We start from the raw sequence: 14123 nt of genomic DNA, 5'->3' as shown, positions 1-14123 counted from the left end.
CCCAAAACACACAATGTCACAAAGCAGCAGCTGGTTGTAGTCTTGTCTTTGTTGGTATACATGCACTGAAATATTCTTTTGTTTTTCACATTTCCATGTCTGGTGTCTGGTATACTGATTCACTATTTTGTGAAGTTACTTTTTGGAAATTTTATAAATCAAGCAGTAAAGACTGTCATGTATTAGTAAAAGCAGAGAGATCATAGACTGCAGTACAGTGGTTCCCAGCATGGGGGTTAGACAGTGACTACATTGCTTCATTTTTAAGGGGACGTGAATTAAAAATGTGTACATGACCACATAGTGAAAAGTACCTGAAAGCCTGCACTCCGGGCAGCAAAGGTTCGTGGTTTCTTCTGCCTGTTGATACTGCGCCATAAAAGTGCAGACCTATCGTGACGGGTAAAGATACCAGTATTCCAAATAGTCACATTCAACCACATGTTGTTATCTTAGTTTAGTAAGTAGACACATTTTTATCAAAAGTTTAAAAAGAAAAAAAAAAGAAACAAAAACTCGTCTGATAAATATTGCGTCACATGACTGTCTACGCATGCGCAGTCAACCGGTTGTAGCTCGAACTCCTGAATAATCGGGGAAGCTGTTCGCACTGCACAGCTCTCAGCAAAACGACAAGAAGCTACAGAGTGCTGTTCTTCACAACAGGAGGCGTCTTTCTTAGCAGCATCCAGTGACGGAGCTTTACTGACGAGCAGCCATGAGCTTCTTTGGTTTCGGTCAAAGTGCGGACATCGACATAGTTCTGAATGACGCCGAAACGAGAAAGAAAGCTGAGCATAAAAGCGAAGACGGCAGGAAGGACAAATATTTTCTCTTCTACGACGGGGAAACGGTGTCGGGGAAAGTCAACGTTACGCTCAAATACCCTGGAAAGAGGCTGGAGCACAACGGCATCAAGATTGAGTTTATCGGCCAGATAGGTGAGCGACTGGCGGGCCTGCGTTTCACACCGAGCCCGCTGTCACAAGTAGCCAAAGTCTGACAGGAGATGTTGGGTAGCTAGCTACAGGCGCTGACCACACCACGAAACACTTACACTGTGTACTTTATTAAATTAGTCTTAATAAGTGATGTGTGAGCACTTCAACTTCACAACAGCCAACAACAGAGTGCTGCACTGTCATAACAAGTGTCAGGTTGGAGTGTCGGATCTCGTGACAGACGTGAAGTGCAAGCTAACGTCAGCTGACACAACAGCCATTGGCTAGCTGTCTCATTGACCTTTGACCCCTGTTTTTTAAAACGTGATCTGTCACTTTAGAGCTGTGACTTTATTACGAAGACGCAGTTTACAAATTAAAGTCCAGGACTGACGTTACACATAATGCAATTAGTTACAGGTTAAAATTGAAAGTTGCTGTTGTGCTGTTAGCAAACTGAATCTGAACTCAAGTTGACGTCTGCAGTGGGGGAATGTAACTACAACTACTTACAATAATTAAATACTCACTGCATTTATCTAACAGCTATAGTTACTACTTACTTTGTAAATTTAGATTTTCCATGCAAAGCATATAATGAGCTCGTATTGTATATCCAACGTTCTCAAAACCGTAGGGGGCTTGTGCTCATCTTCACAAGATGTCAAAATAATCGCGTCCAGCAAACAAGCAAAAAATCGACGGTTATGCAGCGTTTATTCCATATTAATCTATTTGTAACCTCCTGATAATATATAAAAATGTAACATTGTTCTTTGATATTATAGAAACTAACAACTGAAGAACTAGAAAACTTAATTATATGAAAAAACAATTGATGAAAACCTTTCAGAAAGCAGACAAGATTAAAAAACAAAAGCACCAAAGACAAAAAGGTAACCGCATCATAGAAGACACACATCATCATCGTTATAACATCAGGACTTCAGCAGAGCAGAGCAGCAGCTTGGAATTGGCTTGGAAGTGACTGGCGGTTAACATGGAGTCTCAAAGGGCCGTGTTTCAGTCACTATTTCATACTTGTTCCGTTGTCAACAGAAAGAGAAAAACATGTAAGTGAGAACAGCTTTATTGGGGATTCAGCTGTAATAAAATGGTGTATATGTGAGCACAAAGAGAAGGAGAGAAGCAAACGGATAGAGTCCAGCTACATACTAGCTTTTGACCCACATTGAGATGACAAAAAGGTAAAGAGAATAAAAATCTTGGAAATTGGATCATGTTGGAAGATGTTTTGAAACTCACGTGAGTCATAAACACGAACAATAGTTTTACTTGAATATAACTAAAAGGCCATCCTGACCGATTACCACTGTAATAATTTCATTATGATGACTTTGGTTTTGGTTTATTGAAAACATTCTGATACATTTAAAAAATACAGAATGTATCAAATAACTTATTTTTCCATGCTTGCCCTTGGTGTTTCCAAAGTCTGCCAACCTTTGTCAAGATAGAAGCAGGCATAATTGTCTGACATTATAGAAAATAACAACTAAAGAACTAGAAAACTTGATCATATGAGCAAATAACTGATAAAACTTTTCGGAAAGCAGACGATATAAAAAGTATCAAGGAAACCCAAAAAGGTAATCACATCATACAGCTGTTGTTTAGCCATTGCTTTCAAGACAGAAGGATTTGAGTTCTCCTCAATTGAAGGAGGTAGTTTATTTTTTTTCCCTATTTAAAATTTGTGAAAGTAGCTGGCAGCACTTCCATGTAAAATTCTGTGAACAATATTTAGGTGAATACATCATGCTTGATCCTCCACTAGAAGCCAGTGAAGCTTTAAAAACTGACACGTGCCAACATGACTCCTAGCTCAAGCCTGAGGATGACTCTCACCAGTTTATTCTGTGCAACTCGAAATATCTGTTTCAAAGCTTTTTTAAGGGTCCAGTAACATCAACTAGCAGCATAGTCAAAATAACATTGAGGCTAATAGTTTCAGACTGTCTGTTTCAAAAACTAATGAGAAGAACTATTTAAATGGACCTTAGAGATTGATGTTTTCAGCTATTGAAGTAAAGTATATGACATGTCATGGATCTGAACACTTCTTCCACCCCTAGAATTCAGGTTGCGCCACGTAAAATTAGTCAGCTAATCATTTAGTCAAGATAGGATAAATTTTATAATACTTACAAGGGCTAGGCAGTATATTGAATTTTTAAGGTATATCGATATATTTTCAAACAAGATATAGGATGAGACTTAGTTTGATGTTGCATTACATACCCTGATTCTTCTATAAAGCCGTACCAATGCTTGCATCTCTCCTTTCTCACACTCTCCGCGCAACCCTGCCCCCACTCTACCTCTGGGTCTGTGCACAATCTGGTCCCACTCGCTCAGAAGACACAGCGCCGGTCCACACTGCCAAAGATAATTGTAATTGTACTGTATTTGAATCAGTCTGTTATCGTTGATGGAAACAACTGAAAGAGCATTGTCAGCGATAGGTATATTTTTATTTAATGTAGGCTATTTTTTTTAATATAATTTTTCATTTACATGTTTTGAAGCTGTATATTTTCAAACAGGGAAGGAAACCCCGTCTTTGCATTTTATTTTGATCACAGTCTTTTTTAATAAAAGTTCTGGTGACATCTGACATGTGGCTTTGACTTACAACTGAACATTAAGCCAACTTCATAGAAAATACTGAGATATATATCATGTATCACCTTTCAGCCTAAAAATACTGAGAGATGATTCTTGGTCTAGATCATCCCAGATTTTTCAAATGTAGGGACTCTAACAAAATCAGGGAGTATGTACTCAAAGAATGAGTAAGCTGTACATCCTGAGCTTTTAGTTGTGTTGGAGCTTTGTAAAAAACTGTAAACATTTCATCTGAAATCTGCAACTAATTGCACAAAGGTTGCACTGTGTAAATCCAGCCGTAGGGGAATGCCTGATAAAGAAAAGATAACTCCTCATTCAGTCTATATGCAGTTCTTTTGCGTTGTTTTAAGGGTACCTACTTTTCTAGTTCAAATTGTTTCATAATTTATTGAAATGCAATCTTTATAGTTGAGCTTAGTCTGGGATAAAGACACATTTTGCAACAGTGGTAAGAATTTGCTCTTACTTGATCCTTGCCAGACACTTTTACCATGAATGCATCTTGAAGGTTTTCCTCACTGCTGCACACCTCCTGTGCCTTATTTTCTTTTCACCACCATTTGTCTGCAAATGAGAAGAAGTACTTTGGATGGGACAATTTCTTACAGCATTGCAGTAGTATGAGGGCCCAGTCACTAAATGACAGATCTAAAAAAGCTGAAAGACACTGGATATCAACAAGACAAAGCAATAACGGTCACTACATCAGATCTCCTTTAAAGCTGTCAGCTGTAAAGGACAAGCCTGCACACAGCCTTTTCTAGATTATGTAAAATTGCTCCGCTGTCTGACGCTATTAATGTGTCTTTTCCAGAGCTGTACTATGACAGAGGAAACCACCATGAGTTTGTGTCTCTTGTGAAAGACTTGGCTCGGCCAGGGGAGCTCACACAGTCACAGACATTTGACTTCGAGTTCACACATGTGGAGAAACCGTACGAGTCTTACACTGGTCAAAACGTCAAATTACGGTGAGCTCTGCTGTTTACTCTGTGCGTGGTGTACCTCATTACTTGTTTCTGCATTTGAATAAAACCAGTCTGACTTCATTAGAAGTCATTTCTTTGTTTTCTACTTGGCCAACATTTCAGATCATGACAGCATACATCAAACAGCAATGACTGAATACTTGTCATCATTGCATCTCTACGTGCCTTAACATTCTTATGTTATTGTTATCATGTTAACATACCAGTGGTAAAGTTAGCATTCGACATTTTGGGAAATACACCTATTTGCTCTCTTGCTGAGAGTTTGATGACCAATATCACTCTCATATTTGTGTGTTATGTGGGCTTATGTGGGGGTCTATTTCTTGGCCACCATCCATAAAACCACAACGTCTTGTTTTTACATCTTGTTTTTTGTAATGATTTAACAAATGAGATATCACATGTTAATTAGTGAGCTTTAGAGGTGCTGATTGATGGAGTTTCTAACCATTGGACAGAGCAAGTGAGAGTGGACAGACATGAGAGTGGTATCAATTTTCTCTTCTAACTCTCAGCAAGAAAGCAAATAAGTGCATGACTCAAAATGTTAGAGTATCTCTAATGTACTATGGAACTGCCAGCCAGTCTGACAATGTAGAATGGAGCCAGACAAGCTCTATTCTGCATTGTCCTAAAGATGACACGTACAGTGGATAAACCAGCATGGCCTTTCCTCTGGCAGAACTTGTTGCTAATTTTTGCATTTGCTTCCAGCTATTTTCTGAGGGCAACAGTAAGCCGGAGACTGAATGACATTAGCAAAGAGCTGGACATTGTGGTTCACACACTCAGCACTTACCCCGAGCTCAACTCCTCCATCAAGATGGAAGTGGGAATCGAGGACTGTCTACACATAGAGTTTGAGTACAATAAATCAAAGTATGATTTGTTTATGCAGTAATCCATTAAAATAACTCTGGATTTATATGTTAATCCTTTTAGATCAAAATTGTACCCGTTTCCTTCCTAAAAGCAAGAGAGAGTGAGAAAAGGAGTGTCTGCTTTTGACAGATCATGCCATTTGCTTGCAGGTATCACCTAAAAGATGTGATTGTAGGGAAGATTTACTTTCTGCTGGTGAGGATTAAGATCAGACATATGGAGATTGATATCATCAAGCGGGAGACAACTGGCACAGGACCCAACGTCTACCATGAGAACGACACTATAGCGAAGTACGAAATCATGGATGGTGCCCCAGTCAGAGGTAATGATAAGGGTTTTCACTGTCTGTAGTGGGTAATGAGCTGCGTTTCTATTGTGAGGTTCTTTCCTGTTGTGGCTGAGTTCATTTGTTGCACGCTAATTCTGCTTTTAACTTCCTGTGCTGCAGGAGAGTCCATCCCAATCAGGCTGTTTCTGGCAGGCTATGAGATGACACCTACCATGAGGGACATTAACAAGAAGTTCTCTGTGCGGTACTACCTCAACCTGGTCCTCATTGATGAGGAGGAAAGACGCTATTTCAAACAGCAGGTATGCACATCGCACTGTAGCCTCATTTTGGCTCAGAAGTTGTCTGTAGGTGATCTGCGCCTTTACACCCGTACTTTAACTGTTCCAGCAATTTTTGGTTCATTTAACTTTCTGGATGCTCAGATATGTGGAATTTTATTCTGTGTTCAGTCAGAGTGACTATAAATGCCTTGTCACTCTGTTCTTGCTCATCTGAAATCTTGAAAGATGTAATATTAGAATATTAATAGGACATTCCCTCAATTTTACTGAAGAAATCTGGTTTACTCATGGAGGAGAGGAAAGTCGTTGTATAATGTCCTTTGTGTCTCTGGAGGGAGCTTTCTGGCCTCTGATGCTTCAGCTTTGACCTTTCTGTTTTTAAATCCCCCAACTTTATTGAAGTACAATAATGAATTGCTGGAGTAACCCTTTGATCGGTTGAATATACTGTTATCAATTAAAACTATTTTGAAACAATATTTTTCATCAGTTATGTTGTACTTTATGGAGTCCTTAAAATTATGTGTATTCCTAGCTCTCTGTTCACTTTACACTGTCACAACTAGAGCTGCAACAATCAATTAAATTAATTTTTTTAATTTAATTAATCGATCACCAGAAGATAAATTGGCAACTATTAAAAACCAATGAATCATCAGTGCCAAATATTCACTCGTTCCAGCTTCTCTCTTAGATGAGACGATCAATACCACTCTTGTTTCTGTCAATTAAATATGACGCTACTGCCAGCATTATGTTAGCTTTGCTTTGCACAAAGACTGTAAACAGGCGGAAACAGCTAGCCTGGCTCCATCAAAAGGTAACAAAATCTTCCCACCATCACTTCTAAAGCTCATTAATTAACACATTATAGCATGTTTATTTAATCGGTACAAAATCAAAGTGTAAAATCGACACATCACCATTTTATGGGGGAGTATGTGCTGGGCTATTTCTTGGTCATGACCAATTGCCCTGCAACCAGTTGAGACTCCAGGAAGTTACTGGTCCCAAGCTAGCTAATTCCCTCTGTTTCTCATCCCTGTGTACTGCTAAGTTGGCCAGCTGCTGGCTATAGCTTCATATTAGGTGTACAGACAACAGGGTGGTATTGATCTCCTCATTTAACTCTTGGCAAGAAAACAAAGAAATGTGTTCCCCAATATATTGAATTTCTAATTTAAACACCCTTGGGTTTTGGACTGTTTGTTGACCAAAACAAAACATTTGAAGACATCACCTTGGGCTCTGAGATTTTTCAAGTTTTCATTACATTTTGTAGACTAAACAATCTAATATAATCAGCAGAATATTAGGTCATGAAAATAATTGTTATAATCTAGGTGAGCAAGCAGAGGACTGACAGCTTTCTGACAGGATGTAGAGTACCACATTAACCATGCATACTGTTGACCAGTAAAGTCAAACATGCATCTAATTAGAGGTGAACATGATTAGAACAGAAATAGTCTCAATATTTAAGACAATGTAATTATATTGACAGTCAAAGGATTTTCTATAGTTAAATTCTAAGCAGACATGCCTTTACTGAAAACAAATCACAAAACTAGGAGTTGTTTTAACTTGGTAGCTCTCATGGGTTTAATTATGTTGAAGAATTTCTATTCAGGCATCAGAAATTTGATATTTGTTCATTTATAAATCCACATTTCAACCTTAACCAACCATTCCTGGCAGGGTAGATGTGAGACACAGCCACTGGCACATTCCTTTGTACCAGCTTGTATATCCTTAGTGTTGTATTGTAATGTTGCAGGAGATCACTCTGTGGAGGAAAGGCGACATAGTGAGGAAGAGTATGTCACACCAAGCAGTCATTGCCTCCCAGCGCTTCGAAGGCTCCTCCAATCCAGAGAAGTCCCAGTCCAAGAGCAACGAAGAGGATGACAGCTAAAGCCCAGCGTGCACTTCACCCTCGTGTAGTGAGTGCCTGAGCGAATACAGTGCAGAAATTGTCAGCAAAGTCTGAATGTGAATATCAGTTGTTTGCATTGAGATAGAATGCACTGCAGTGTTTTTCCAAATGTGTGTGTGAGTGTGTATGAGTGAGTGAGAGGCTGTAAAATGTGACAGTGTGTTTGTCAAGGGAACAAACAATCAGACCAGGCTAAGACTGTAGATGCAAGTAATTCTAAGTGTTTGTTTTAACTACCTTGAAGTACCAGCTCGGTGGAGTTCACTTTGAGACTGATTAGACAGTGTCAGCTAATCTCTCTGTCATTAAATACTGGACAAATTAAATTGACTTTTAAGTGCTTAACTTAATTCTTTTGGCATTTATTATACAGATATAGAGTGGGGCAAACTTAACCTATTAGGTGCACTTAAAGATCCTTTGCAAATACTGTTTAGCCTATACTTTTGAATTCACATTTGTCTGAATGTACAGTATGTTCCAGAGAGCCACTTCGGGTGTTTTTCTAACATGACCTTTCTTCAAACTGCTTACTTGGCTGGACTGTTGCGCTGTGCAGAAACTGTAGTCCTACAGTAGATTTATAACAAGTTGGTAAAAATAGATCTTACAGTACATTCTATATGTCTCCTCACAAGAATGTGACATTAATTCATTTAAGATTATTTTCCTGCCATGCTCTATGCTTAAAAACAACAACTCTCATTGATTTCAATTTAAGATTTTCTTTAAATTTTTTGACTCCTTATTGTAAAAAACAAACAATGGCTCATAGATAATGAACAGAGGTTGAAGACCTAAAATGCTCTAAATGAAATACATTTACACATTTGTATAGGACAATGCTTCAAATATTTTCATACATTCCAAGGCTCTCATCAGAAATAGGCATGACTATAGAGTATTTATTTTTGAACAAAATTCAATTTTTAACCAGCATTTAATATGTTTGATGCATCATGTCAGGTGCTGCCACTTGTGACTGGTGTGGGATTTTTCTTCCGACATTGTTACAGTCTCCGATCATTTGAGGCCCTGCTTTCTTATTTGCACTATAATCTCATTATGTATTTCTGCTCTCAGTGCTGTTTTATGAACTCACTGAACTCATGACAGGGTCCAGAAGTAGAGTCAAACTCCACTCCACTATCCCTTGGCATCACTTTAAATCTAAATTAGACAGTATTACACCTGTGTTTAATGACAAAGCTGACGTAGATGCTCGTGAGTCCTGCCTGTCAGTAGTCTCTAGGCTGTTGAGACTGACTACCTGTTGGTTAGTTAGCTTTGTGCCTAATGGTTAATTGCCAAAACATTTCAGTGCAATACTAGAGAACAATTGTCACAGTGCACTGCCACGCCCTTTCTTCCCATTAAGACCGTGCTCTTCAGTTTATCCACTACAGTCACTTCTCATGTTAAAATGAGCTTAGTGTAAAAGTGGTTTCAAATAATCTTAATGTGGAAAAAGTGAATGTATGAGTAAAGCTACTCAGTCATATTGAGCATTTAATTGAAATTCAGAAACTGAAGAATCCCAAACTTGGTATATTCTTTAAACAAGCATAATCAGATTTGTTCTTGTTTCTGGTCAGGCGGAGTAGATAATCGAGTTCCTGTGCCATTACTTCTTCTTACTTTGTTTCCTTTTAAAAAACAGCACAACAGTGAGTACAGAGTGTGAAGCACTGAAACTGAACCCCAGCACTCAGCTTGTTGTCCTTACATTGCCCTAGTCTGCAGCCTTTCTTTCGCCTGACAAGCTTACGCCGTGCAACTTTGCAAAATCTATCACTGTGTTTCATTAAAGATTTACACATTTTTATATTTCATACCTTTCTTGGCAGTTAAGTCACATTTTTAGTATGCTGATTTTGTGCTAAAGCAACATTTTCACTGTCACCAGACTGCTGTTCAGGTAACTGCTAAAATAAGGGGAACACCAGCCTAAGATGTGTTGATCTGAGCCAGCAGGACATTTAGATTCATGAAGCTTGACTGAAGAGGTGACAGATGGTTCCTTCTTCTGAGATTTTTCTTTGACTAATTGTTGATGGTGGTAGAATTCACTGCCTTGTATGCCACTCTACATTCTATAGTTAAACTTTATTGCATTAAGGGACTGTTTGAAAATTATTGGGGTGGGGAGGGGGGCTGACCCCCTTGGTTTGACTTTTGTGTCCCTGCCCAGGGTTATTAAAATTTTTACTTTAAAATTTTAATAACCCCTTTCAATTGCAACACCCTCCCCCCTAATTTTTCAAATCAACCAGATTTCTATCTTAACATGATAATGGTACAATTATTTTTAAATAACACAAATTTTTTTGCTCATATCCTGGTGCATCGTGAATCTTCTTCATAAATGTTCAGAGACCAGAGGAAAAAGGAGCGAGACTGGAGGGAAGTAGCAGAAAAGAACTGGAGTTACTGCTGAGTTGCGAGTTCAGTCAGAGGCTGAGCTGAGCACAGAAAGGCATGACATGGACCCGAAATTTGACCCGAACATTGGCTGTTCGGGTCAAATTTGCACGAATGAAGCACGGCGAAATTTCCCTTTACTTTTTGTCTGAACACACCTTTGGAGAGATAAGGTCCAATGCCTGCGAACTATAAAGTTCCACAGCTACTGTTTCTCAAGACTAACATATTGGTCCTACTGAATTCTAGGTTCATGGTAGAACATCCCAACACGTAATCAGGTGTGTAGGCTAAAAGGCAAAAACGCTCTCTAGAACAGAGTAGTTACTGAACTACATACTCAATAATAGGAAATAAGGCCCCGATAGAGAGACATGATTGATGTCCCACATATGGCAAAATGCACCTTATGTTACGTGGTGAACACAAACTACTATCGAAAATAAAAAATCTATAAATCTGGGGCCTGTAAATAGTAAAGAACCTTCTCTGCTCTCCCAAAGATTTCAGACCACGCTTCCTCCCTCTTCTCTGACCCCACCTCCCAGCCTAACAATTTTCATATAGTCTGTTGATTGTATAGAACGTATTCTCCATTATTTCCCTGCATAACTCAGTGTACTTTATTATGGCGGTTACCTCCACTGATATCACTACACTGAACTCTGTTTAAGAAAAACAAGTATCATTCAAGAAACCCAAAGCAACTTTGGGATCATACACAGTACTTTTTGGTGTGGCTGTTATTTTTCTTTTTGCCAGCACTGGTACAGACATGCAGTAGCTAAACTAAACCAGTTTGTGATAGAGAGTAAACTGAGATTAAAATAGAAAAGACTGATGAAATGTACAGTATACTATAAATGCACAATGTAAATGCAACCTCCTTCTTTTTTGTTTGTTCTTGTCATATTTTATCTTCCTGTCTATAAATGTTGATTTTAATCATTTTATATTCCTGTTTTACTTTGCATTAAAAGGGAGTAACTGAAGAACATATTTTCTCTGTGTTAATTGCATGACATTTATTTGTACAAAGTGAAATTCCAGCATTTGTGTGCTCTTCCCAGGTCTGCTGCTGTTGAGACTTCTCTTCTTGATCAACACATCAATTGTTTCAGTTTAAGAAATTCACACCTACTGTAACTGAAAGACACAAGTTTATAGTCTGTATCCCAAGCTCATTTCTCTCTCACTAACATGGATTTGTCTTACTATAAATCATAAAATGATGAACATTACTCAGTCATATGTTTTTACTAGAATGGAGCAGGCTTCTACTGTATGAGAGCTTTGGGTTCATGAGGAGCTAATGTATTTGATCGCTGCATGTTTAGTCCCTCTGGCAGCTGTGGGGATGATCTCAAATCCTGCCTCTCACTTTTGTTGAAATTATTGTTTCGGAGGTGGAATAGGAAATTTGAATGCATCATGACTGTCTTAGGTAAATGTCACATTGATGACCAGAGTAAATCTCCAGTATAATACTGCATTTTGTCACTAGAGGGCAGGTTTGGATCAAATTTCTTTATGAACCAGATTTTATGGGCAAATCACAAACTAATTTGTGTAAATTGAGGCCATTGTGAAATTGCATTACTTAAAGGGTAACAGATTATGGGTCAAGAGGGGTTGTCTGGACATCTTGTACTGATAACCTGCAATCATTACATCTGTAATTTAGGTCTTAAAGAAAATCTGAGAGTAGAGCAGCCATACAAAGACTGCAAGCAAAGCTTTCTTGCCTCAGACATAATAAGAGCCTTGTCACTCCCGCGGCAAATCTTTTGCTTTATGCGGAGTGCAGACAGCTAAAACTGTCCCTGTACATCATGTTAAACTAAGAGAGAAGCTCTAGCAGTTGAATAGATTCAGTAGGAATGATATTGTGGCATTGTATTATGTGATGAATTTGCTTTCTTGATATCCACGAAGAATGTCTGATATGTAAAAGAAAACCTTGGTTTTTAAAAAAAAAAAAAAAAAGAAGAAGTTTCTGAATGAATACAGAGAAAAGGTCCTATCATGCGGTGGCACATCTGTCACAGTAGGGTTAATCTGAAATTCCTCGTGTCTGACAGACAGTAGTATTGCATATTGGTAATAGAAAAGATGGACATCAAAAAAGGTGTCCAACCTTGTCCACGAGACAGACGCTCCAACTGGGAATTCTGAATCTAAGACGAAACCGATTTAGTTCAGCTGTATGGAAAGCAGCTGAAGAAGAATCTTTCCCCAGCACAAAACTACTTTTAGCTTTTCAGTCTCGCATGGCTCATTGCAATAATTACACACACCTGTCCAAATTTGCTCCCACAGCCTGAGGACAGCAGCTGTGGCATCTATGCTTGTCTGTTCTCAAATGTCATCTTTGCCATGAAAATGAACAAATTTAATGAGAGCATGCCTTTGTGTTGCCAGAAGAGCCATTAACATTAAAGGATAGGTTTCTCAAGCCTGTCTTAAAACAATAGTCGGGTGCCCATATGAAAGAGGAAACAGGTTTAACTTGCTGTAATCATTACTCCTTTTCGCACTGGCTACGTCTTTAGTTAATGTCCTTCCACTGCAGCTCAACAGGGAAAGCCTGTCTGCAAAAGAAGACTGAAACTTTAGAAGAGATCCATTTGATTCGATTAACACAGTATCATCTTAACTATTAGCACAACATGCAGCTTATTGAAATGAAAAGCATGACTCATGCAATCATGACATGTGACTGACTGAACCTATATTTGTGTATAAAGGTGCATATTGTATGTGCGATACCCTGCTGTGTTGTCTTTTATGAGAATAGATGTCTGTGGTGCAGCTGATGACTGTGTGACTGAGTAAAAGCTGTAGATGTATGTAATGGAAAGGTAACTTGAAAAGAGCGCACCATGTGCAAATACAAAATGTATGAATCATACATGCAAAGTTTCCTAGTAAGTCAAGGTGTTCTGTTGATTGTGGATCATGTGCTAGAGACTGAAGGGACACAGGTGCAGAAAACCTTTGCTGGCCAGTTTCTGACTGCTGGCCTCATAACATTAAGGTTCTTGACTTATATCCGCAGACTTAGGCAGTCTGTCCCTGAAGCCCGCAACGTGGAGAATGAACTAAAACCGGCCTGGGATCATCTGTCTGAGAAGAGTATCAGGAGGAGCAAGGAGATGAGATTGGGTGACCAGGTTTACATATCCTCCTCAGTTCCTTATATTCTCCTTTAACCTCCATGGTAGACCTAGGAGGGATTTTCATGACCAAGCCAGCTACCTGAACTATGTTACCCACCAACCACACTGGAGATTCACTTGACTAGCTGCCTCCTGCATTTCACATGTAAAACACTGCCATTAATTTGTCCAAAGAAGTAGGTTGTAATGACGAAACATTAAAAATAGCGTGCATGTAACTGATGAGCAGACCTGCACGAAAGTGAAAATGTGTTTTGGACCATTCCTGTAAACATCAGTGTTTCAGATCCTTGATAATTGGGAACATCTTGCATGAATGGCTTGCTTTGGGTCATTGGACATTCCATAATATGAAAATTGATCATGTGAAGGCTCTCTGCTTTAGATTTACTTGTATGTCTGACATCATTTTCTGTGTATGGTAAAGCCTATGTTCAGTTTCAGATGCCAGATTATTCTAGAGAAAGGCACCTTGTTCCCAGGTAGACACAAGGGGGTCCGTGTGCTGGGCTTCGAATCCTGCTCTGCAAAGCAAAGCCCATTG

At 38.9% G+C, this 14123-nt stretch overlaps 1 protein-coding gene across 3 annotated transcripts; it reads left to right on the top strand.

Moving 5' to 3' along the window:
• Positions 1–565: 565 nt before the first annotated feature.
• vps26bl (vacuolar protein sorting 26 homolog B, like) lies at positions 566–11593 on the top strand. Of its 3 annotated transcripts, XM_040150433.1 has the most exons (7): positions 719–941; positions 4408–4564; positions 5300–5464; positions 5617–5792; positions 5919–6061; positions 7821–7986; positions 11471–11593. In XM_040150433.1, exons 1-6 carry the CDS (start codon positions 719–721, stop codon positions 7956–7958), a joined length of 1002 nt encoding a protein of 333 aa, XP_040006367.1. In that variant the 3' UTR covers positions 7959–7986; positions 11471–11593. The 3 variants fall into 3 exon arrangements, with proteins under 3 accessions (XP_040006368.1, XP_040006367.1, XP_040006366.1); XM_040150434.1 differs by lacking the exon at positions 11471–11593 and having other exon boundaries at positions 566–941; positions 5919–6110; positions 7821–8309; XM_040150432.1 differs by lacking the exon at positions 11471–11593 and having other exon boundaries at positions 7821–8309.
• Positions 11594–14123: the final 2530 nt, after the last annotated feature.

This window comes from Xiphias gladius, chromosome 17 (genome assembly GCF_016859285.1).
Source record: "Xiphias gladius isolate SHS-SW01 ecotype Sanya breed wild chromosome 17, ASM1685928v1, whole genome shotgun sequence".
Taxonomy (NCBI): domain Eukaryota; kingdom Metazoa; phylum Chordata; class Actinopteri; order Istiophoriformes; family Xiphiidae; genus Xiphias; species Xiphias gladius.
Note: the sequence above shows the minus strand (reverse complement) of the source record. Positions and strands in the feature narration are given on the sequence as shown.